At 37.5% G+C, this 18,705-nt stretch overlaps 1 protein-coding gene across 11 annotated transcripts in view; it reads left to right on the plus strand.

The window, feature by feature from the left end:
• agrn (agrin) overlaps positions 1-18,705 on the plus strand; it is a 390,673-nt gene that overhangs the window by 307,839 nt on the left and 64,129 nt on the right. For 6 of the 11 annotated variants that reach the window (XM_088331547.1, XM_088331553.1, XM_088331548.1 and 3 more), the window contains 2 exons: positions 4,187-4,312; positions 13,022-13,149. In XM_088331547.1, coding sequence (XP_088187673.1) covers positions 4,187-4,312; positions 13,022-13,149 — 254 coding nt within the window. Of the gene's footprint in view, positions 1-4,186; positions 4,313-12,679; positions 12,722-13,021; positions 13,150-18,705 lie in introns of all 11 variants that reach the window. The other 5 variants (XM_088331544.1, XM_088331552.1, XM_088331545.1 and 2 more) reach the window with 1 other exon arrangement.

The raw sequence follows: 18,705 nt of genomic DNA on the forward strand, positions 1-18,705 counted from the left end.
TTTTGCAATGGAATGCTGCTCTGTTGGGAATATACAACATTTTATAGTCTCTTGGTAGAAGGTTGCTTGATCGGATAAGACTACAGCAATTCATATGTTTCCAACCATACAAAACATCAGCACGGTCGAATATTTCAACATCTCTGCTCAGGCGTTGCATGGAGTGTGGACTTTGCGTTTTCTGTTTTTCTCCAGGCTTTTTCTGACCATAAGCTATGGATTATAATTCCCAGCCAAACTCTTAAAAAAATGCAATTTATAGTCTGAAAATTACGGCAAAAGTCTCAAAGATATTCACACAAAGCCACAAATATATTTACAATTTACTTGAGATCTACAAATCACATATTTAAATCAAACTTGTATTTGAATCATACCGTTTGTTTTTTTAATAGTACTGGAAAAATTGAAAAATTCGCTTTGAAAGGCCTTAAAAAGTGCGTGAATTTGGGCCTGAAAAAGGTGTACAAACCCTGTGTACTACGATTTCTTGACTGAACTCTTTCCAATAATGCTCCATTACTGCTCCTCCCTGCTGCTATAACGTAACAGCTAAGTGAGCACCATTTGTGTACTTATACAGCACACTATATAAATCAAGCAGGTGGTGGGGTGTGTGCATAAGTTGTACATGTATAATGAAATCTGCGCTTAACGTCTGTGCGTTTGTTAGCACATGTTTATGTGGCATTTATCGCTATGACTCCCCACGGAGTTACGGTACAGCCTCCTTGCCACTTAACATTGCCCTACTCCCCAAGCCCCCCACTCCCCTCAGCCCAGCATTTATAAATCTACAGACCACACTCCAACAGATGCCCTATAAGCACCCTCATTTTTCTCCTCCCTCCTTCCTTTGACCGTGAGTCCTTGAACAGAATGACCCCCCCCTCTCTTGACGTATTTACGACTTGTTTAGCCGTTAGCTGTTTGCCTCCATGATTATTTCTGATCGCCGAGGGGCCATAAAGTGCGACGCTTCGGCCTAGTCGCCCCAGCCGCCGACACCGTCATTAGAGAAGATGGAGGATCGCTACTTTTGCTGTGTTTTACGCACTTGGTTAGTTTGCGGGACTACACACTTATGATTTAGCCATGTTTTAAGACAGTTGCTTCTACTGTCTAGAAAGCGTTCATGCATAATATTTATTTTGGTGAGAGGGATAGTGATAACAAAAAGGTGAGCGCTCAGTCAGACCTCTTTTTTGCAGAAAGACAAGCTGTGTTTTTGTATCAAATGTGCTAAATTTGACAGGACACTAATTTACTGTATGTCAAGGGTCTTAGTCCTTTCAAATTGTCAACAAATACCAAATTTTCTGCATTATAAGGCGCACCCCTAAACAATAGTCTTTTGTCATACATTTTTCATACATAGGGCCACAAAATCAAAGCAGTAATAAGAGCAACCGTAATTATTGGTATATACCAGGGGTCGGCAACCTATGACACGCGTGCCAGCAGGAGTTAACCAATGGCACGCGAGCGCACGGCAAAATAATACAAATAATAATGTTTATTGTTTAAAGTGCATTTTTACCTGAAATTTAGAACACGGCGCGCACCTCTTTTTCTGTTCTGTGTGTGAGTGCGTGTCTGCTCTGCGCCTCGCAGAGGAGAGCTCCTTGTTTTAACGCAGCCAACGAACCACGCGCGCTATAAATGAACGAATCATGATGGCTCCTCGAGCGAAAACATCTCGTTCTTTCCAGCCAGCGTGGACAGACGAATGGGGCTTTGTGCCAAAAATGACCGTGCTGATTGCATTATGCCTCGAAAGCGTTGTACCTCGCACTGCAAGTGTTAAAATTTATTACGAGACGAAGCATGAACATAAATTCAAGGCGGAGACATTAAAATGGGCGGCAAACAAACACAGACCCTGAAAACGTTTTGTCACTGCTAAAAACACAAGCTATCACATTGTTCACTTGCATAGCAAAGCACAGCAAACCATTTACTGATGGCTAATATTTTTAAGAAGCGTGTGTGTGTGGGTGTGTGCGCACGTGCCTTCTGCTTTGCTGCTGTTATTTCAAGTTTTGATATTTTCTGCAACACGATATTATTGATAAATGGTATGGTAGCTGTCCATATCACTTGTTTTTTATTGTAGTTCATTTTTGATGAAGAATGGTTGATTCTGGTTAATTCTTTTGGCAAAAAGTTGAAGTCATGGATGGCTACAGGCCTTTCCACTAGTTATTCACATTCATTTTTTAGTTGATTGATGAACAAGAATAGTGGAAGATAAATTGGTCAGTTATACTAGTGTTTTTCAACCAGTGTGCCAGGGCACACTCGTGCGCTGTGAGACTTTTATCTTTCAAAAAAATCAGGCCATTATTCAGTATTTATGCAATTTTCAGACGAGGAACTGTAATAGTCATCCATATCAGTAAGTGCCAGCAGATTTTTATATACTTTGTATGGACTAATTATCTGCTCTTGAGGTAGCACAGTACATTTAATAACTTAATTTGTTAAACAAAGCGGTTTAAGATTGCACTGTAAAAATAAAAACATAAAGCACATTATTCTTTTTTATTTTAAGTATTATTTTCTTCCTTTCAAAAATTATTTATCGGCTTATGAGGTAGTATATTTGACATAACTTCATTTTCAAACTATTTCGACGGACGGGTGTGCCACGGAACTTTTTTATAAATACAAGTGTACCTTTGTTCAAAAAGGGTTGAAAAACACTGAGTTATATGATTAAAATGTATATCCATGTTGTACATTTGGACTGGTGCAAAATTACAGCTCTGTTGAATATTAAAAAAATGTTGTGCGAGTCATTGATCTTAGTGTGGCACACTGATTTACAAGGACATTTGAAAGTGGCACTCCACACTAAAAAGGTTGCTGACCCCTGGTATATACACTTTCAATCTGTTTAAAATGGCAAATCATTGATTGCAACGGGAATAAAACCAGGCCGGCGACACATCAGACGCTTTATAGCTTATCGCTTTAGCGCAATATTTTTACTCACAAGACAGTAAACACTGTTTTGCATAGTGCACTCTGTTCTGCATTCTGGTTGCTTAAACAAGTCTCTCTACTTCTTTACATGTGCATCAATAATGTTGCGGTTTAATATGTATATGTACTTAAAAGAGCTTGTACAGTATTTTGTTGATTGCAGCACAGGAGAAGAAGTGGAGAAACAGTATTACGCATCAGAGAGCAGAACAAAATGAACTAGGCAAATCAGTGTTTCTGGCACTGTGAGTAGAAATATTGTGATAGTGAGATAAATTCTAATGCTTTATCGTATGTCATTTGTACCACTGGTGGTCTAGTCTTTCAGTTTCGGCACCATTCCCCTGCACGACTTAAGTTGGAAACACGGTGCATACAATGTATGGTGATTTTATGTCAGCGATAATTATCAATTGATCAATTACTGCTCAAATACGTTAATATACAGTCAAATCTCATGTAGACCGATCAACTATAAATACTGTATGCATTTCTAATATTATCCATTCCGTGGTATACAAGCTGCACTTTTAAATTTCTGTCCAATTTGTGGTTTGTAGGTGCGCCTTATGGTCCGTAAAAAACGGTAGTTTACCTGAGTCATTAAAAGATGTCACAGTCTTGTAATATTGTATTCAATTATTATTTTTGTAAATTGTAAGTTGAGTTCCCGCGACCCTACTGGGGATAAGCGGTGCAGATATTGGATGGATGGATGTAATTTGAGTTCATCTTAATTGCTTTTAGTATTATTATAATTTCTCCCAATCAGATAAATTCATTAATCATTTGAATATACAAATTTTGCAAATGACAAGTGGTAAGCTTCTCGTATGGGTAACAAAGACAACTGTTACATTTTTGATATTTTTTATATTAAAAACTGTATTTTAGATTATTGTTGGGGTAAAGTAAGAAGAAGATTTGAACAGCAGCACAATTGCCTGACTTTGCTGACAGCAAATAATATAGCTCATATTATCTTGCCCTCTTTTACAAGACATTCAATTTATTTTAAATTGTAAATAAATAACATTTCGTAATATTTATATTGGAGCGAAAAATACTTTATTAGAATTGTCAAATAAGAAATATTTACCACCAAAAAAACGATACTTATACTTATTTTGCTACTCGTTTTAGTTTATATTATTTTTGTGAATTGGTTTTAATATTTGACCCCCACCTCGCCACCCAGGACCCACATTGGAAAACACTGGAATACCCATCGCTGACCACAAGTCATCCTGTGACAACACTGAATTTGGATGCTGCCCTGACAGTAAGACTCCCGCCAGTACCTCGGATGGCGCCAACTGTCCACGTAAGTTTCTTAATTCATTTGAAATTCTGTTATTATTCTGAAACCATACATGCGGGTATAAGGTATGATATTCCGGGTCATTCTGTGTCCTATTAAAAAGCAAAGAATACCTTATTAGTTAGTTAGTTTTAGTTTCCCTTCAAACATCTCCACAATATGTCTTTGCATGTGTTGTTTTTATGCTTTTTTTGCAATCAGTTTATGCATTCAAGAGATGATCTGTTCATTTCCCATGTTTATTTGGAGGTTACTAATATTCTGCCATCTGCAGTAAACAAACAGCCTGAACAGCTGGTAACTTTTCTGCTTTCATGAATCATCTCCCTCTAAGTTAGGCAGATGGATTGGAAGTCAACAAATCTTACGTGGGACAAAAGTTTGTCATGAGTGAGAAAATCATCATTACACCAAACTTATGCTCAATTCAAGATGAAATAAAAAATTGTAGGTACAGTGGTACCTCTACTTACGACTTTGTCCTGGGAGTAGCTTCGTAATCTGCAAACTTTGTAAGTCTAAATATGTTTTAATACATGTTAGAATCTGATTACTGCACAATTAGCATAAGGGGAGAGGTACATATTTTGAGAAAAAAAAAAGAATAAAGAAAAAATAAAAAGGTTCTATTACCTTTTTGTCTCGCATTTATTGAAAAACTGATCCAATGACATCTGGTTTTCCTGGCATTTGACAATCTGTCGAAAATGTGCAAGGCAGTGTAGCGATAGCCTGACTTGTCAACACTTTTGATGATTCCTTTCCACAAATTCCGAGACTTTGTGGAATTTTTCTAAAATGTCTTTAGTTTTGGCTGATTGAATGATAGCTGCTTGCCGGAACCCTTCCTCCTTGCCGTCTCCAAACTCTGAAATGTGACGGTGACACAAATTGCATGCGCACTTGTCAGTTTGTTTACATTAAGAGTAGCAAATAGCAACAGGTTCTGTACTGTGTTTTTGACTTTGTATCCTAAAACGCCTTTGTAATTATAGGCAATGTTTTCTCCTTCAGTTACTTAGTAATTTGAAACTTTTGTATGAAGAGACATTTTTATGTAGAGGTACCAATGTATAGGAAATCCTAGAGCCAGGACGATAGATGTCTTCTCGCAAACAAACATGTTACCCGTAAATTGTACCGTTTTTTCTGGACTATAAAGTGCACATAAAAAAACAAAATTTTGCAAGAGTTTTAAGTATGCCTCATAGTCCATTGCGCCTTATATACCGAAAGGTTCAGTGAAAAAAATAAAAAAATGCACCCTTAAACTGAAATGCTACGAATTATTGTTACCATTTATGAATTGATGAATCATTTCATTTTAGTGGAGAAACCAGTTTTGAAAGATGTTTTTATTTCATCATTTTTTAAAGCAGCCCTAACTCTCAAAGTAGCTTCAATTCCATGTGACTTATAGGTACACCTTATTCTGTATGTGAAATATTTTTTGCAAAAGGCTATTTTTGGAGGAACAGTTTATAATCCAGTGCGCCGTGGTCCCAAAAATACAGTAATTATTGCACTTGTTTGAAATCTGAATTTATTTATAGACGTTTACCTTACATGTTTACATAATTAATGACTGGTTACTTTGAAATCAATTTTGAAGGAAACGAAAATTCATTGCACTTTGTTGTAGCATTGGAGGACAAGCAGATAATATACTTGTGTGTACACATGTGTAAGTTGTTTCTTACAAACTAGCAATTTCAATTACCAGGACTGCCATTCATAAATTCTCGTCTGGCCTTTTGATGCAATACTTAAAACGGCAAGCGTTAATTAGGTGATCATTGCTTTATAATTGTTCTGCTGTCCATGTCATGGACCGGTCTGGCTGGCACCCACACTTGTATTTCGTGTGCGTGGCAAAGGGCCACATGACCTCAGTCTGACAACATGGAGTATTTATAGTCTCTAACAATCATCTAAACCACTGATCCTCAAGTGAATTTATTTTAAGGCTGCTGTGTTTTGAAGTAACAGTCACTGTCTCTATCTGTGGTCAATCACGATATCCTTCACATTTTTGTTCTTCAGTTTTAATCTTGGCTACACTCACCACAGCTTCTTTTTCGTCGGGGACACTCTTTAATAACTCCCTGGCGTGCTACATCTCACTTTTGTCTCTGGATGAACTGGGCCAGTGTCAATCCAGCTTTGTAACACTATTTCTCTGCGGACTAGACTCGGGTAGCGAGTGGATCGTCTGCTGAAGGGCTTTCAGTGCAATCAGTGCTTTCTGATAGATAGTTTCAAAGAGATAAAATACTTAATGCCTTCTCTATCACTTGAGCTGAATCATATATTGTTTTCATGCTCTTCGCCTGTGTTAATATCACAGATTTTTTTGAGCAGTGTCTACGTCCTGTGGTTAACAAAACTACGCAACCTGAAACTCTGGTTAGAAGAATTATTTGCTGTCAACGTTGAGCAGACCTCGGAACTCCGGTCCTTGAGGGCCACATGTCCTGCCTGATTTTTGAGGTTTTTCTGCTCCAATACAGGTGATCCCAGTCACCAGGATCAGTAACAAGCAAGGCCTGGTATTTCCGGGTCTGGTCTTGAGTGAACTCATCCAATAAAATGACCAATTACAACATGTCTTTTGAGAACATGGTTATTTTCTAGACATAATCTTTATGTAAGAATTTAGTTTGATTGTGTTTGCAACATAATGGGAAACGTATTATGCCGTTGTGTACGTGTAATGTTTATGTCCTTTTAAGCTATTTCTAATGACTGACGTCAGAGCACCAATCTGCAACGTGCCAAAAAGAAGGCGGTTGTGAACAGTCACTGTACAGATTATCTTTATGACACCTCAACCTTAAAGGCAACAAAAGTATATCAGATATCCTGTTAGTGTAAACATGTTGTCTTCTAAAAAACGTTTTGATGCTATAATTACATTCCCAGATAGTGAAAAACATCTAAAGCAGGAGTCGGGAACCTTTTTGACTTACTGAGCCATGAAAACAAAACATTTTAATTTCTTAATTTTGAATGCCACACCATATATTTTAAGACAAAATCCGCCCCAGACAAAAGCTAAGTCTGCTGCATATTTAATTTCACTGTGTGACATTTGATTATTTGAAAAATATATGACACAACAATAATGCCAAAGCCTATTTCCCATACAAAGAAATGGATCACATAAATATTGTCTCTCTCCTGCAATTTCTTAAGATCGTTGAGGCTCATTTTGATTGTCGATTTTCTTGTAAACAATGGTTTCAAACAAGATGAAAGCAGAGTATTTTTGTAAAAATGTCACAAAATACTGCAAACAACAAGAATACCAATGTATTGAGAGCAGCGTGCTTTGTGTGCAGAACTCTGAGAAAAATCCTTACTTCTCACCCAACCAAATTTCTCTGGGTGCTTCGCAAGTGTTTTTGGGTGTTCACAATTTTTTTTCTGTGGATTCTGTGGGAGACACAATGTGGAAGTCAACCCAAAAGTATTTTCTCGATATGTTGTGTGGGCTTTCACTAGTCCATAAATCATTTTGATAAATAATCTTTGTAATATAAGTTATTTAAGCAATGGTTAAGAAGCACATTCCACCTGTTCTATCTCTTTCTTGGGATGACCTTTTTGAGACTGGTTGCTCGGTAAAATGAACACAAAAGTTGCCCAGAGCTCAGGTAACGACCAACTAGGGTTCATCTGCCTTCTGAAGACGACACACGACTCCTCATTGGCTGAAACCAACCAAAAAAATCATAACAGCCACCTCCATAGATGAATAAATAGCAGTGCATTTTTCTTCTTAGCTCTTATTCTACAAACACAAAATGCAGTGTTAGAAAATTAGCAGTTGGGAAGAATGGTAATACAGTAAAATCCCTGAGTTATACTTTAATTGTAACACAATATTGAGCAATCAAAAAAAAACATGAGAATTTAAGGGAAAACAACTGCAGAGTTGGGGTACTCTAAGCAGTATAAAAATTGCGTGGAAGGAAGTCAGACCAAAAAGACAATATCCATATATTAATATTGGTACCAATACATCATTAGAGTATTTACTTTTTTGATGCCATTTCCTGGTGTTGATCTTGATTCGATTATTTTTCTCTGCTTTGGGGGTCTAGGATTTTTGCAGATTTGGGATGTTCAGTAAATATATTGCCTTGGTATTAGAAAGTACTGCACATTTGTTGGAAAGTATGACATTTTTAAAACATACCAATGTGTAAAACACAAGAGCATAGGAAACACAATTTTTTTTAGGTGAAGTTTGCAAGTACATACCCGCACTGTTGCTGCGTCATGACCATATTTGGTGTATTTTGAATAGAGATTTCTTGTTAACTATTTCAATTTTAAGTTTAAAATATCAACCTACACAATTCTGCAAATTATCTTAAGCTGAATGAAAAAAAGGGGTACGCATTGTACAATTGGACAGTACACTTAGCACTAAATCAGGTTTTGGTACCGAGTCCTGTGCTTTAAATTCAGACCAACTTGTATCCCTTTTCGTAATTGCACCACTCTATTGACACTTCTATTTGTGAAGAAGACGATTGCTATATCTCATTAGCAGGAACCGGTCTGATATGTGAGAATACTTTTGCCCTAATTGGTTTCCCTGCAGGGAAACATAATCGATCTCGGCATGTAAAGGCTTGAACAAGGCGGTCGCACCACTATGACACCAAAGATAACGGCCAATTGCTCGTGTGAGCATTAATGATGCGCTAAGTCTTCTCTTCAACTCTTCCATGTATGCTGCTGGACAGTTCACATCCATTATTCTACACAGTCCAATAGAAGCTGATGTTCCAACGCCTCTGTCCGTCTTCTTTTACTCCCGTTCTTCATCACAGAAATAGCCTGGTACATCACCCTCTTGAATGTTTCCTTTCAAACTTTCAGCCCCTGTGCTTTCCGTATTTTACCAGACAAACTTTGTTCATTTTGTTTCTGTTTTATAGACACCATTAAATGCAAGTCAATGAGTCACTACCTGTAAAAGTACTGCAGAGGGAAGGATGCGGTGTCTCTTGTCCCCCTTTTTTTTTTTTTATGTGTGTGTGTTTTAGGCAGCATCAGTCACAGCCCCGCTGCTCTTAAGAGACAATTAAGACTATCTTTCAAGATAATCATACAAGTGCTCCTCCCATCTCCCCCCTTGCCAAAGCTCAGACAGGGGCAACCATGATTGATTTGGGCAATTTGCTCTGTTGATTACCAGCAGCGTGGAAGCTCACAATCTCACACGTCCTCGCTTCACTCCAAAGGAAAACCCCACAGAGGGCTGATTGATGCTGCACGATGTAACCTCCAAAGTTGCGTTCAGAGAATCATCTCTTGCTGAGGAGGCCACTTAAGCTAACGTACCTTGGCTGCGTAGTTGTCGCTATTTCAAAAACCATTTTGTCTTTCGTGCATCGCGATTGCCTGAGTTTAAATCAGCAGCACAAAAGATTCGACAAAAGAAAATTAACATCTCTGGCTGAACCGAAATCAAAGTCTGCTTCAGTGCATTACATAACTATTGAGACTCATCTAGTGCTACACGGATAAATGTGACTTGACCTCACTTTTTGATAAACACTATTTAAATACATGTGTTGGTTGTCATAGTCTACAGTACTTGCCAAAGTCTACAGTACTCGCCAAAAAGACTGACATCATTAAAGTGAAAGTGTGCTGCAATAAAAGGTTTCATTTTGGATGTATTTCATATTCTAACTCCAAGATTTTCAAACTATGGCAGTTGTAGCCCGCCAAATGTTTTTTCTGCGGCCAACCGCATAAGAGAGATGATAATAATCAGCACTGGGGAAAAAAAGTGTTTTACAAGCTCTGGAGAACATTTTCAAGGTACAAATATGCTTATTAAGTGTTTGCAATAATTTTATTTTTATATCAAAATGGTCATTTAGAATAAGATAGAAAATAATAGAATTTATTGTTATTATACATTATAAAATGTACAATGAATGTACAAAAAGATAAAATACCACAGTTTAAAAAAATAGATTGCTATTATAATATAAATGATAAATCTGGTTATAATAATGATAAATAATATACATATTAGTGATATTAAATGTAGAAATAATTTGACACACCAAAATGTTTTTCTCGACGTTCTGCACCGTCAATGTTGAAATTGTAAAGTTACCAGATGAATGAATACCGTAAATTCCGGACTATAGCAAACCTCATTATAAGCCGCAAACAGTACATTTTTAAAGGGAAAAAAAAACTTGTGGATACATAAGCCTCACTTGACTATAAGCCGCATGTGCCCACATTGAAACATAAAATCTACTAATCAGAGAAATATCACTATCAAGATACCCAAAAATTATAAAGCCGCCGTAACCCACCATTGCATCCCTTGGCAGTTTTCAACTTCTTTGAATGTCCGCGAAAATGGCTATGTTACATCAAAGACAAACCATAGAATCCAACTGTGTGAAATATTTACTACAAAACACATGACAATGCCGACAGATCAATAGAAATCCGCCTAAACATTTCTGCTTTGTTGGACGTTGCTTCTTGTCATTGTTTTGCCAGATCATTTCCGTTTACAAATAAACAGACTCAGAAAATTATTCCCAATATGCTTGTTATCCTCCTATTTCAATTGACACCTTTTCCATTGTGAGGATATGTTCATGCTAGTTGGATTAATGCACAAAGCGCGAAGTTACCGTATTTTCCGCACTATAAGGCGCACCGGGTTATAGGGCGCACCCCGAAAAAATGGTTTTTGGTCCTATTTTTGACATATATAAGACGCACCGGATTATAAGGCGCTACAATGGGAACGTGGACAAAACAGTCAGATAGTTCAGTCCAACTTATTACCCCCTTAACATTCCGAAAGCTTGCAAAGACGCAAATAAGTGTCGAGAACACGTGCGAATGCGGTGTCCGTAAGATGTCACTCAAATGCATCGTTCCATCATTCGGAAGGTTAAAGTCTTGGGATTCAAGAAATGATAACCATTCCTTCGTATCTATTTTCTTTTTCGCTCGCAACTTTACTGTGCATATGACAATAAACACTTGGAATTGAGTTTAATTTAAAAATAGACACTCCATTCCATCCATTATCTGCACCGCTTATCACAGAAACATCGAGTTCAGTCTGAAACAAGACAATATAAAACCGGGAATAGCTCACCGAAGTCATTGTGTTCATAATAATGTGCAGGCAATGTCCTCTTATATCCGTGAGGGTAGTAAATCCAGGAGAATACAATATTTACAAATACAGAATAGAAAAAAATGCTTTCTCTATGCCATCGGCCACATGCTATACGCATTCATCTTTTTCGGCCAATTGCAGGCTTTGTTTCGCTGTTTAAGCCAATGGCAGCCTGTACATTATAAAAAGGATCCGCCTCTTGACCTCCGAATAACTTTAGCCAATAGTGATCGATTCAACTGATGATTGACACATCTTTTTCGGCCAATTGCAGGCTTTGTTTGCCGTTTGAGCCAATGGCAGTCTGTAAATGATAAAAAGGATCCGCCGCTTGACCTCCGAATAACTTTAGCCAATAGTGATCGATTCAACTGATGATTGACACATCTTTTTCGGCCAATTGCAGGCTTTGTTTGCCGTTTGAGCCAATGGCAGTTTGTAAATGATAAGAAGGATCCGCCTCTTGACCTCCGAATAACTTTAGCCAATAGTGATCGATTCAACTGATGATTGACACATTGGTTAGCCAATGAAACGCCGGTAAATAAATCCCACCATCCACCGCGTACTACTTGGCGTTCGGGGGAAAATCGAGTCGGCCGCTGCAAGTTAGTTGGAAAACTTAATGTTGATCCATAAATAAGGCGCATTGTATTATAGGGCGCATGGTCAGCTTTTGAAAAAAATAAAGGCTTTTAGGTGCGCCTTTTAGTGCGGAAAATACGGTACATAAGATTTGCGCCTTCCTTGACAAATAAATTCCTCGTGTCTCACTCTTACTTTTACTGCTAGGGCGGCCCTGGCAGCCGTTAGAAAAAAATGCATTAATTAGCCGTAGCATTGCATAAGCCACAGGGTTGAAAGCTTATGACAAATGTCACGGCTTATAGTCAGGAATTCAAGGTACTAAGTATTTGCTTTAAAATTATTTTACAGTAGGTAGGAAAGGATCTTTAACCTCTCCAAATTTTTCTCATAAGCCAAAATAACATCTCAACAGTTTACACTAGCCTGTTTAAAAAAAAAAAAAAGAAAGAATAACAGAAACCATTCTTCAAATTTTCTTTATATGGCTCTCATAAAAAAATATGTTGACATATCTGTTCTGAATAGTTGAGTCTATGCTTACTGTGGAAAAAACATATTTTTCCTTCATGTGTATAACATGTTGTCTTTTTACCCAGCCCTCCATGCCTCAGCCAGTTTTTGGGATGATTCACTGTCTGGTAAAAGAAAAGAAAATGGTCTAAATTTTCACCATCTCCCTCTCACATTTCACCGTCCACCACTTCCAAATCCACAGCATTCTCCACCAAGTATTTCCCTCCCCCAGTATTACTTCCAGTCTTGTGAAATACCCGATCAGTAGCACACACTAATTTTCCCTGGTCAGGACCAAGCCCAAAACACAATCCATCACTAACATGTAACTGGCACTAAAGGTGTAAATGAACTGTGTGACGGTAACAAGAGATTTGCACATTCTCAATGCATATGTTTCAGTACTGGATCTTTTCTCCCTGTAGCCACCATGAAGTTCAGCGGTTTCCTGCATTTGGACCAGGTAGAAGGACAAGAAATCGTCTACACCCCTGAAATGGAGGATCCCAAATCTGAACTTTTCGGAGAGACGGCCCGTAGCATCGAGAATGCTGTAAGTCGCTGTCCTAATGCATGATTTCATGCTATGCTTTTTTTTTTTTTTTCTTTTTTTTTCCATTAAGGATGCGCTGAAACTATCGGAGAGATTCGCAATAGACAGATAATGGGGGGAAATAATGACCTCAAATGTATCTCTTAACTACAAAACGGACCTATAAACAAAATTATATTTTCCTAATGGACCATTTTGGTTTTCCAGGAAATAAAACTCTAATATCACACATTCACCCAGGTCGGGTGAATTTGTCCTCCAAATTTTACCTATTCTAATGGGGGAGTGGTACGTTGGTGCCGTACCATGCTCGAAGTCATAAAGAGACCAAACCCTCCCAATTCCAACACTTAATGCTTAGTATCAACTAGAGGACTAACTTCTATTTTTGTTCAGTGATTCATGTGACATGGTCGAGAAATTGAAAAACGACTCTCCCAGCTTTGGGTGGACGCGCGACAACATTTATGTAAAAGTCAATGCTGCGGGCCACATCCGGCCCCTTAGAAGGTGATTTTAGGGCCAGTAAGATGATCTCTATTTATTATTATTTAATGTTGATTTATTGCTGATCATTATCTTATTAGACATCAGAAATAGTTGTGTATTTGTTTTCACTGGATTGTAATTTTCCTTGCATTTTAGTTTATTGCAGTTTAGTAAATGTAAAAAAAATTATAGTTTTTTTCTTTGAAGTTATTTTATCCTACTTTTGCAAAAATACAAAATATAGGCTAGTGATGGTGCCTAAAGTTTCTTTCATTTAATGTTCACGTAACAGGGATTTTATATCTAAAATATTCGTCTTTTGTGCATGTTGAAAATTAAAGATTACTGACAGTGCCATTGAAAATTTTGCTTTATTTATACCTGATAGAATTTGAATATAGTTGTCAACTTTGTAGTTGGTTTAATCAGGTTTACTAGACTATATGCGTGATGTTTTTATTCTTCAGCATTCGATCAAGCCGACCCTTAGCTTGTAGCTTAATTTTTGCTCTTCCGTCCGTTTGACATTGAGCTGGTGAAAAAAAAAAATCAAACACATATATCTCGAATAAATCAGCAAATAATAACAAAATTCAGAAAAAAAAACCCTTTGGCAGATAGTTTAGTTTTATATTTTATAATACTTCAAATGTGCAAAATATGCAACAACCTGCCACATCAAATATTGTATTTCTTCTATAAGAAAGACAGGTTTTGAAATCAAGTAAAAATAAGGAATTTAATATTTCAAATATACAAAATTCCCTGCCAATGCTGTGCGCTTTTATTTATAAGTGTTGCTTCTTCAAAAAAATACATTGAAAAAACAGTGTTTATGGGTGGTTGATAGTGAAGCTTGCAAACATTTTTGCTGTGCTGCCATAAAGCTTAATAGCATCATCTTCTGAAGTTGTATTTGGAACTCACTCAGCGTTTGATTCAAGTGTCCCATTGGTGCTTTTAAGGACTTGGAGAATAGTTTAAATTGACGTTGAAGATTGCTGGCATGTGAAACCTTTCCCTCCATTTTGCCACTACACCGACTTCAAAGTTTCCCTTCACAGAACTTTTGAATTAAATAAAGCCAAACTTTACTTTTAAAATGCCATTTGAAAAATATCCAGTCAAAGTCGGACTGATCATTTTCCACCATTTGATGTCCTTTCAGGCAGGTTTCATTGTAGGTGTTGTCAATATTGAGGTTGCTTAATGCTTTTCAGGTGCATGAAAATTATTGGGAGCGAAATAAAACAAGTTTGCTGGCTCCCCGAGTTGGGGATGCGTTCAAATCAAATTATTCCAGCCATGCCTCTTCAATACTTGAAGTTGGATCGAAGGCATGTTTGTATATTATTCTAAGAAAAACACAAAATAGGACGGGTTCGTCGTTTCTTGTTTGTGTGTAATTTTTCCACACGCATTCAGATAAAACATAGACCTGGAGTTGTTGCAAAACCTTGGTATGATCATATTTTGAACTATCTGTTTTCTCCAGTTTTTTAAGGCATGTGGATGAAAAGATAATTTGTCTTTACATTAGTAGCTGTTTGGCAGTGACATGCACTCAGAGCATTGAACATATATTAAATTGTAATATTTATTCAGTGTTTTTTTTTCTCAATCAACTTCACAATATTTGGATTTTCTTTTTCAAAATTGCTGAATTTTCACATTACATTATGAACATTATTAATACAATTGTCCCTAGGTGAGAACGAGCGTCTAAGTTGCCCGTCTGTGTGCCCTGCGACGGGGTGGTTAGTGGGCAAGTTCAGGTTTCAAGTCCAGCTACCGCGGCCTCCCTGTGTGGAATTTGCATGTTCTCCCCGTGCCTGTGTGGGTTTCCTCCGGGCACTCCGGTTTCCTTCCACATTCCAAAGACATGCATGTCAGGTTGACTGGACGCTCCAAATTGTCCTTAGGTGTGACTGAGCGAGTGAGTTATCTGTCTCAGTGTGCCCTGCGACTGGCTGGCAACCAGTTCAGGGTGTCCCCTGCCCACTGCCCGAAGATAGCTGGGATGTGCTCCAGCACCCCCGCGACCCTACTTAGGATAAGCGGTACAGATAATGGATGGATATATATATATATATATATATATATATATATATATATATATATATATAGAGAGAGAGAGAGAGAGAGAGAGAGAGAGAGAGAGATAATTTATTTGCAGACATAAATGAGAGAAGCAACTGTATTTGAAAGAAAACCATACTGTGATTTTGTGCACCCTCTAAGATGGGTTGCTATAAAGGATAGTCTTATGAGTGTCCAATGAAGGATTTGCTCATTGAGCCTTATTCCTTTATTTCAATGTGCTGCACGCAATAGTTATTATGATGGCCGCATCCTGAGTCGAAGACAAATGCCTCCTGCCCGGTACTGGCGGCAAGATTCAATGAAAAAAATATAAAAGGAACAACTGAAAAAGTCTTTTCTTAAAAAAAGTGGCACAACAAAGAGCATGTGAACATGTTTTTTTTTAAATACAAACGTTTTTCAAAATGTGTGTGATGAAGTCCCACATTTTGCTCTCCGCCATTATTAGCTCTTCCTATATAAGTGTTAAAATAGTCAAGCCTTACATCCATGAAAAAACGATGCCTTCCCGTGTGGATGTGTGTTTGTGTGCTGCGCATCATCTATACCGGCTGTTGTACCCGTGTCACAAACGTCCAATGGGACCCTATCTATCATACCTCAAAGTAAAATGTGTGTATAGTTGTGTGTTTGTGTGTGTGCATACTATTGTTCAACTTAGCTTTTTGTCACTACTGCCACCAGCGACATGCCACACAGTTTACATATTTGCAAGATTCTTGGATGAAAAATAGGTGTAGTGGAAAAAGCTACAGTTTCGTTTTCTCAAAAAAAAAAAGACAACCAACAAGATGATTTTTCTGTTGAGCTATATTTGGAGTATTCAGAATTTCAACACTCACTTAAAAAAAACAACCTGTGAACATGCCATCCTTTGTGCATGAAATAGCAAATGACTTTTTGATTCACGTCATAGGATGCTAATTATACACAATTTGTATGAGAATGAGACCTGATTTCCGAATGAATATGAAGAAATATCAAATTGTCAAACACATATGAAATAATAAATGCACCTCAATTAACTTTAATCATATGTTATCATTAATAATTCATGCTATGATCTGAATGTGATTGCTTCTGAAAATGAATGTGTTCATGGCTACTTAGATGGATGTGTGCATATTCTTTTCCAGTATGTGAAGACACTAGTCATGCAAATGATTGTTCAAATTTATGATCAACTATCAGCAAAATGATTAGCAAACAGACTAGCATGAAAATGCAATATTAGTTCTAATAATCTGAGTGTCAGCTCTCATTCTTCAATATGATCACTTTTAACATTATCACTAATCCAACTGTCCCTTTCTTGGCAAGCCTCTTTATATAACATCGTCACAAGCTACTCAAATGATCTTTGGTGTCGAACATATGCTTTTATTCCTCATGTACAAATTTTAAAATGTAAGTATAACAATTCACCAGCTACAGATGGTGAAGATTCATGCCAGATGACTCATGGACACAGTAATAGCCCTTGCTATCGCTAATGCAGTATTAAAGCAGATTAAGTAAAGTGTCCAGGGCCAATACTCTCAATTTGCAGCAAAAGCAGGAACAAAACATAAAGACATTCGTCCTTCCTTTGATTTACCAAACTCCACATTCATGGTAGTTATTGAAATTAAGCGAGCACTGTTTCCCCTCTGCATGCTCAAGTCAACATTTGGATTTCAAAAGACTTAAGTAAGAAGAACGTGAGAATAGCAATTGAGGTTTTTATTACAATTTATTACTTGAGTTAATCTTGTATTTTTATCTTTTTAATATTTATAATATTTCTTTATGTGTACATGTATATAGGTTCTTAGTTTTATTACGCTAACAACTGTGTGGACAGCAAAGTAAGAATTTCATTGTGCAGAGACTTGTGGTTCTTTACTGTGCATACGACATTAAACATTTTGAATTTGAATATATAAAATTAAACAAAAACAAAAAATGACTATATTATAGATCTGTGAAATGCAGAACAATCTATGTGTGCGTGTCACAAAATGGCGACCGGGATTCATATAGAAAATGGGCATGGTTTTAAAGAAAGAAGCCTCGGAATTATTAAAAGCATTCAAAAATGGTCTGGCAAGATTTACACTTGGCACACCTCCACAAAACAGATAGCTTGGAACAATGTAAGACTGAATAAGACGCCAAGTGACCACAAGTAAAACTTCTCTCAAATACACGGACAATCATAGGGTTCGTTAATTACAACTAAATGAAAAAAATGGGCGGCACGGAGTCTTGGTAGTTAACGCGCAGGTAACAGTGCAAAGGTTCAGGGTTATAGTCCAGCTATAGCAGCATCCTTGTGTGGAGTTTGCATGTTCTCCCCGTGCCTGCCTAGGTTTCCTCCGGGCACTCCGGTTTCCTCCCACATTCCCGAAAACATGCATGCCAGGTTAATTATCCGGTCCGAATTGTCCCTAGGTGTGAATGAGTGAGTGAGTTAGTTGTATTTCTCTGTGTGCCCTGCGACTGACTGGCAACCAGTTCAAGGTGTACCCTGCCCAATGCCTGAGGACAGCTGGAATGGGCTCCAGCACCCTTGCGACCCTACTGAGAATAAGCGGTGCAGACAATGGAAGGATGGTTAAATAAAATGACTGAGATAAGAATGTGGTGCTTCAAATCATGAAATGGAAGGCACGGAAAAATGTATATAATTTTGACTATGCAGTGACATGTTTTGATTTCCAAAATGTAAGCGTTTTTGAATTTGTATAACAACAGTTCTTGAAGGCCTTGATTGTCGTTGGACACAGCCAGGGTTGGGTAGGGTTACTTTAACTCGATTACTTTCAATTACTTTTGGATTACTCAAATACCAAATATGCTAATAAAAGACAAAAGAAACTAAATATGAATAAAATAACATGTGGAAAGCTTTCTCTCCTGGCTTTGATTTCTTTGATCTCCGGCAAGACTAACATGAAATGCGACAGAAACAAAATGAAAATA

Source organism: Urocampus carinirostris, chromosome 3 (genome assembly GCF_059441175.1).
Source record: "Urocampus carinirostris isolate Australia breed hairy pipefish chromosome 3, RoL_Ucar_1.0, whole genome shotgun sequence".
Taxonomy (NCBI): domain Eukaryota; kingdom Metazoa; phylum Chordata; class Actinopteri; order Syngnathiformes; family Syngnathidae; genus Urocampus; species Urocampus carinirostris.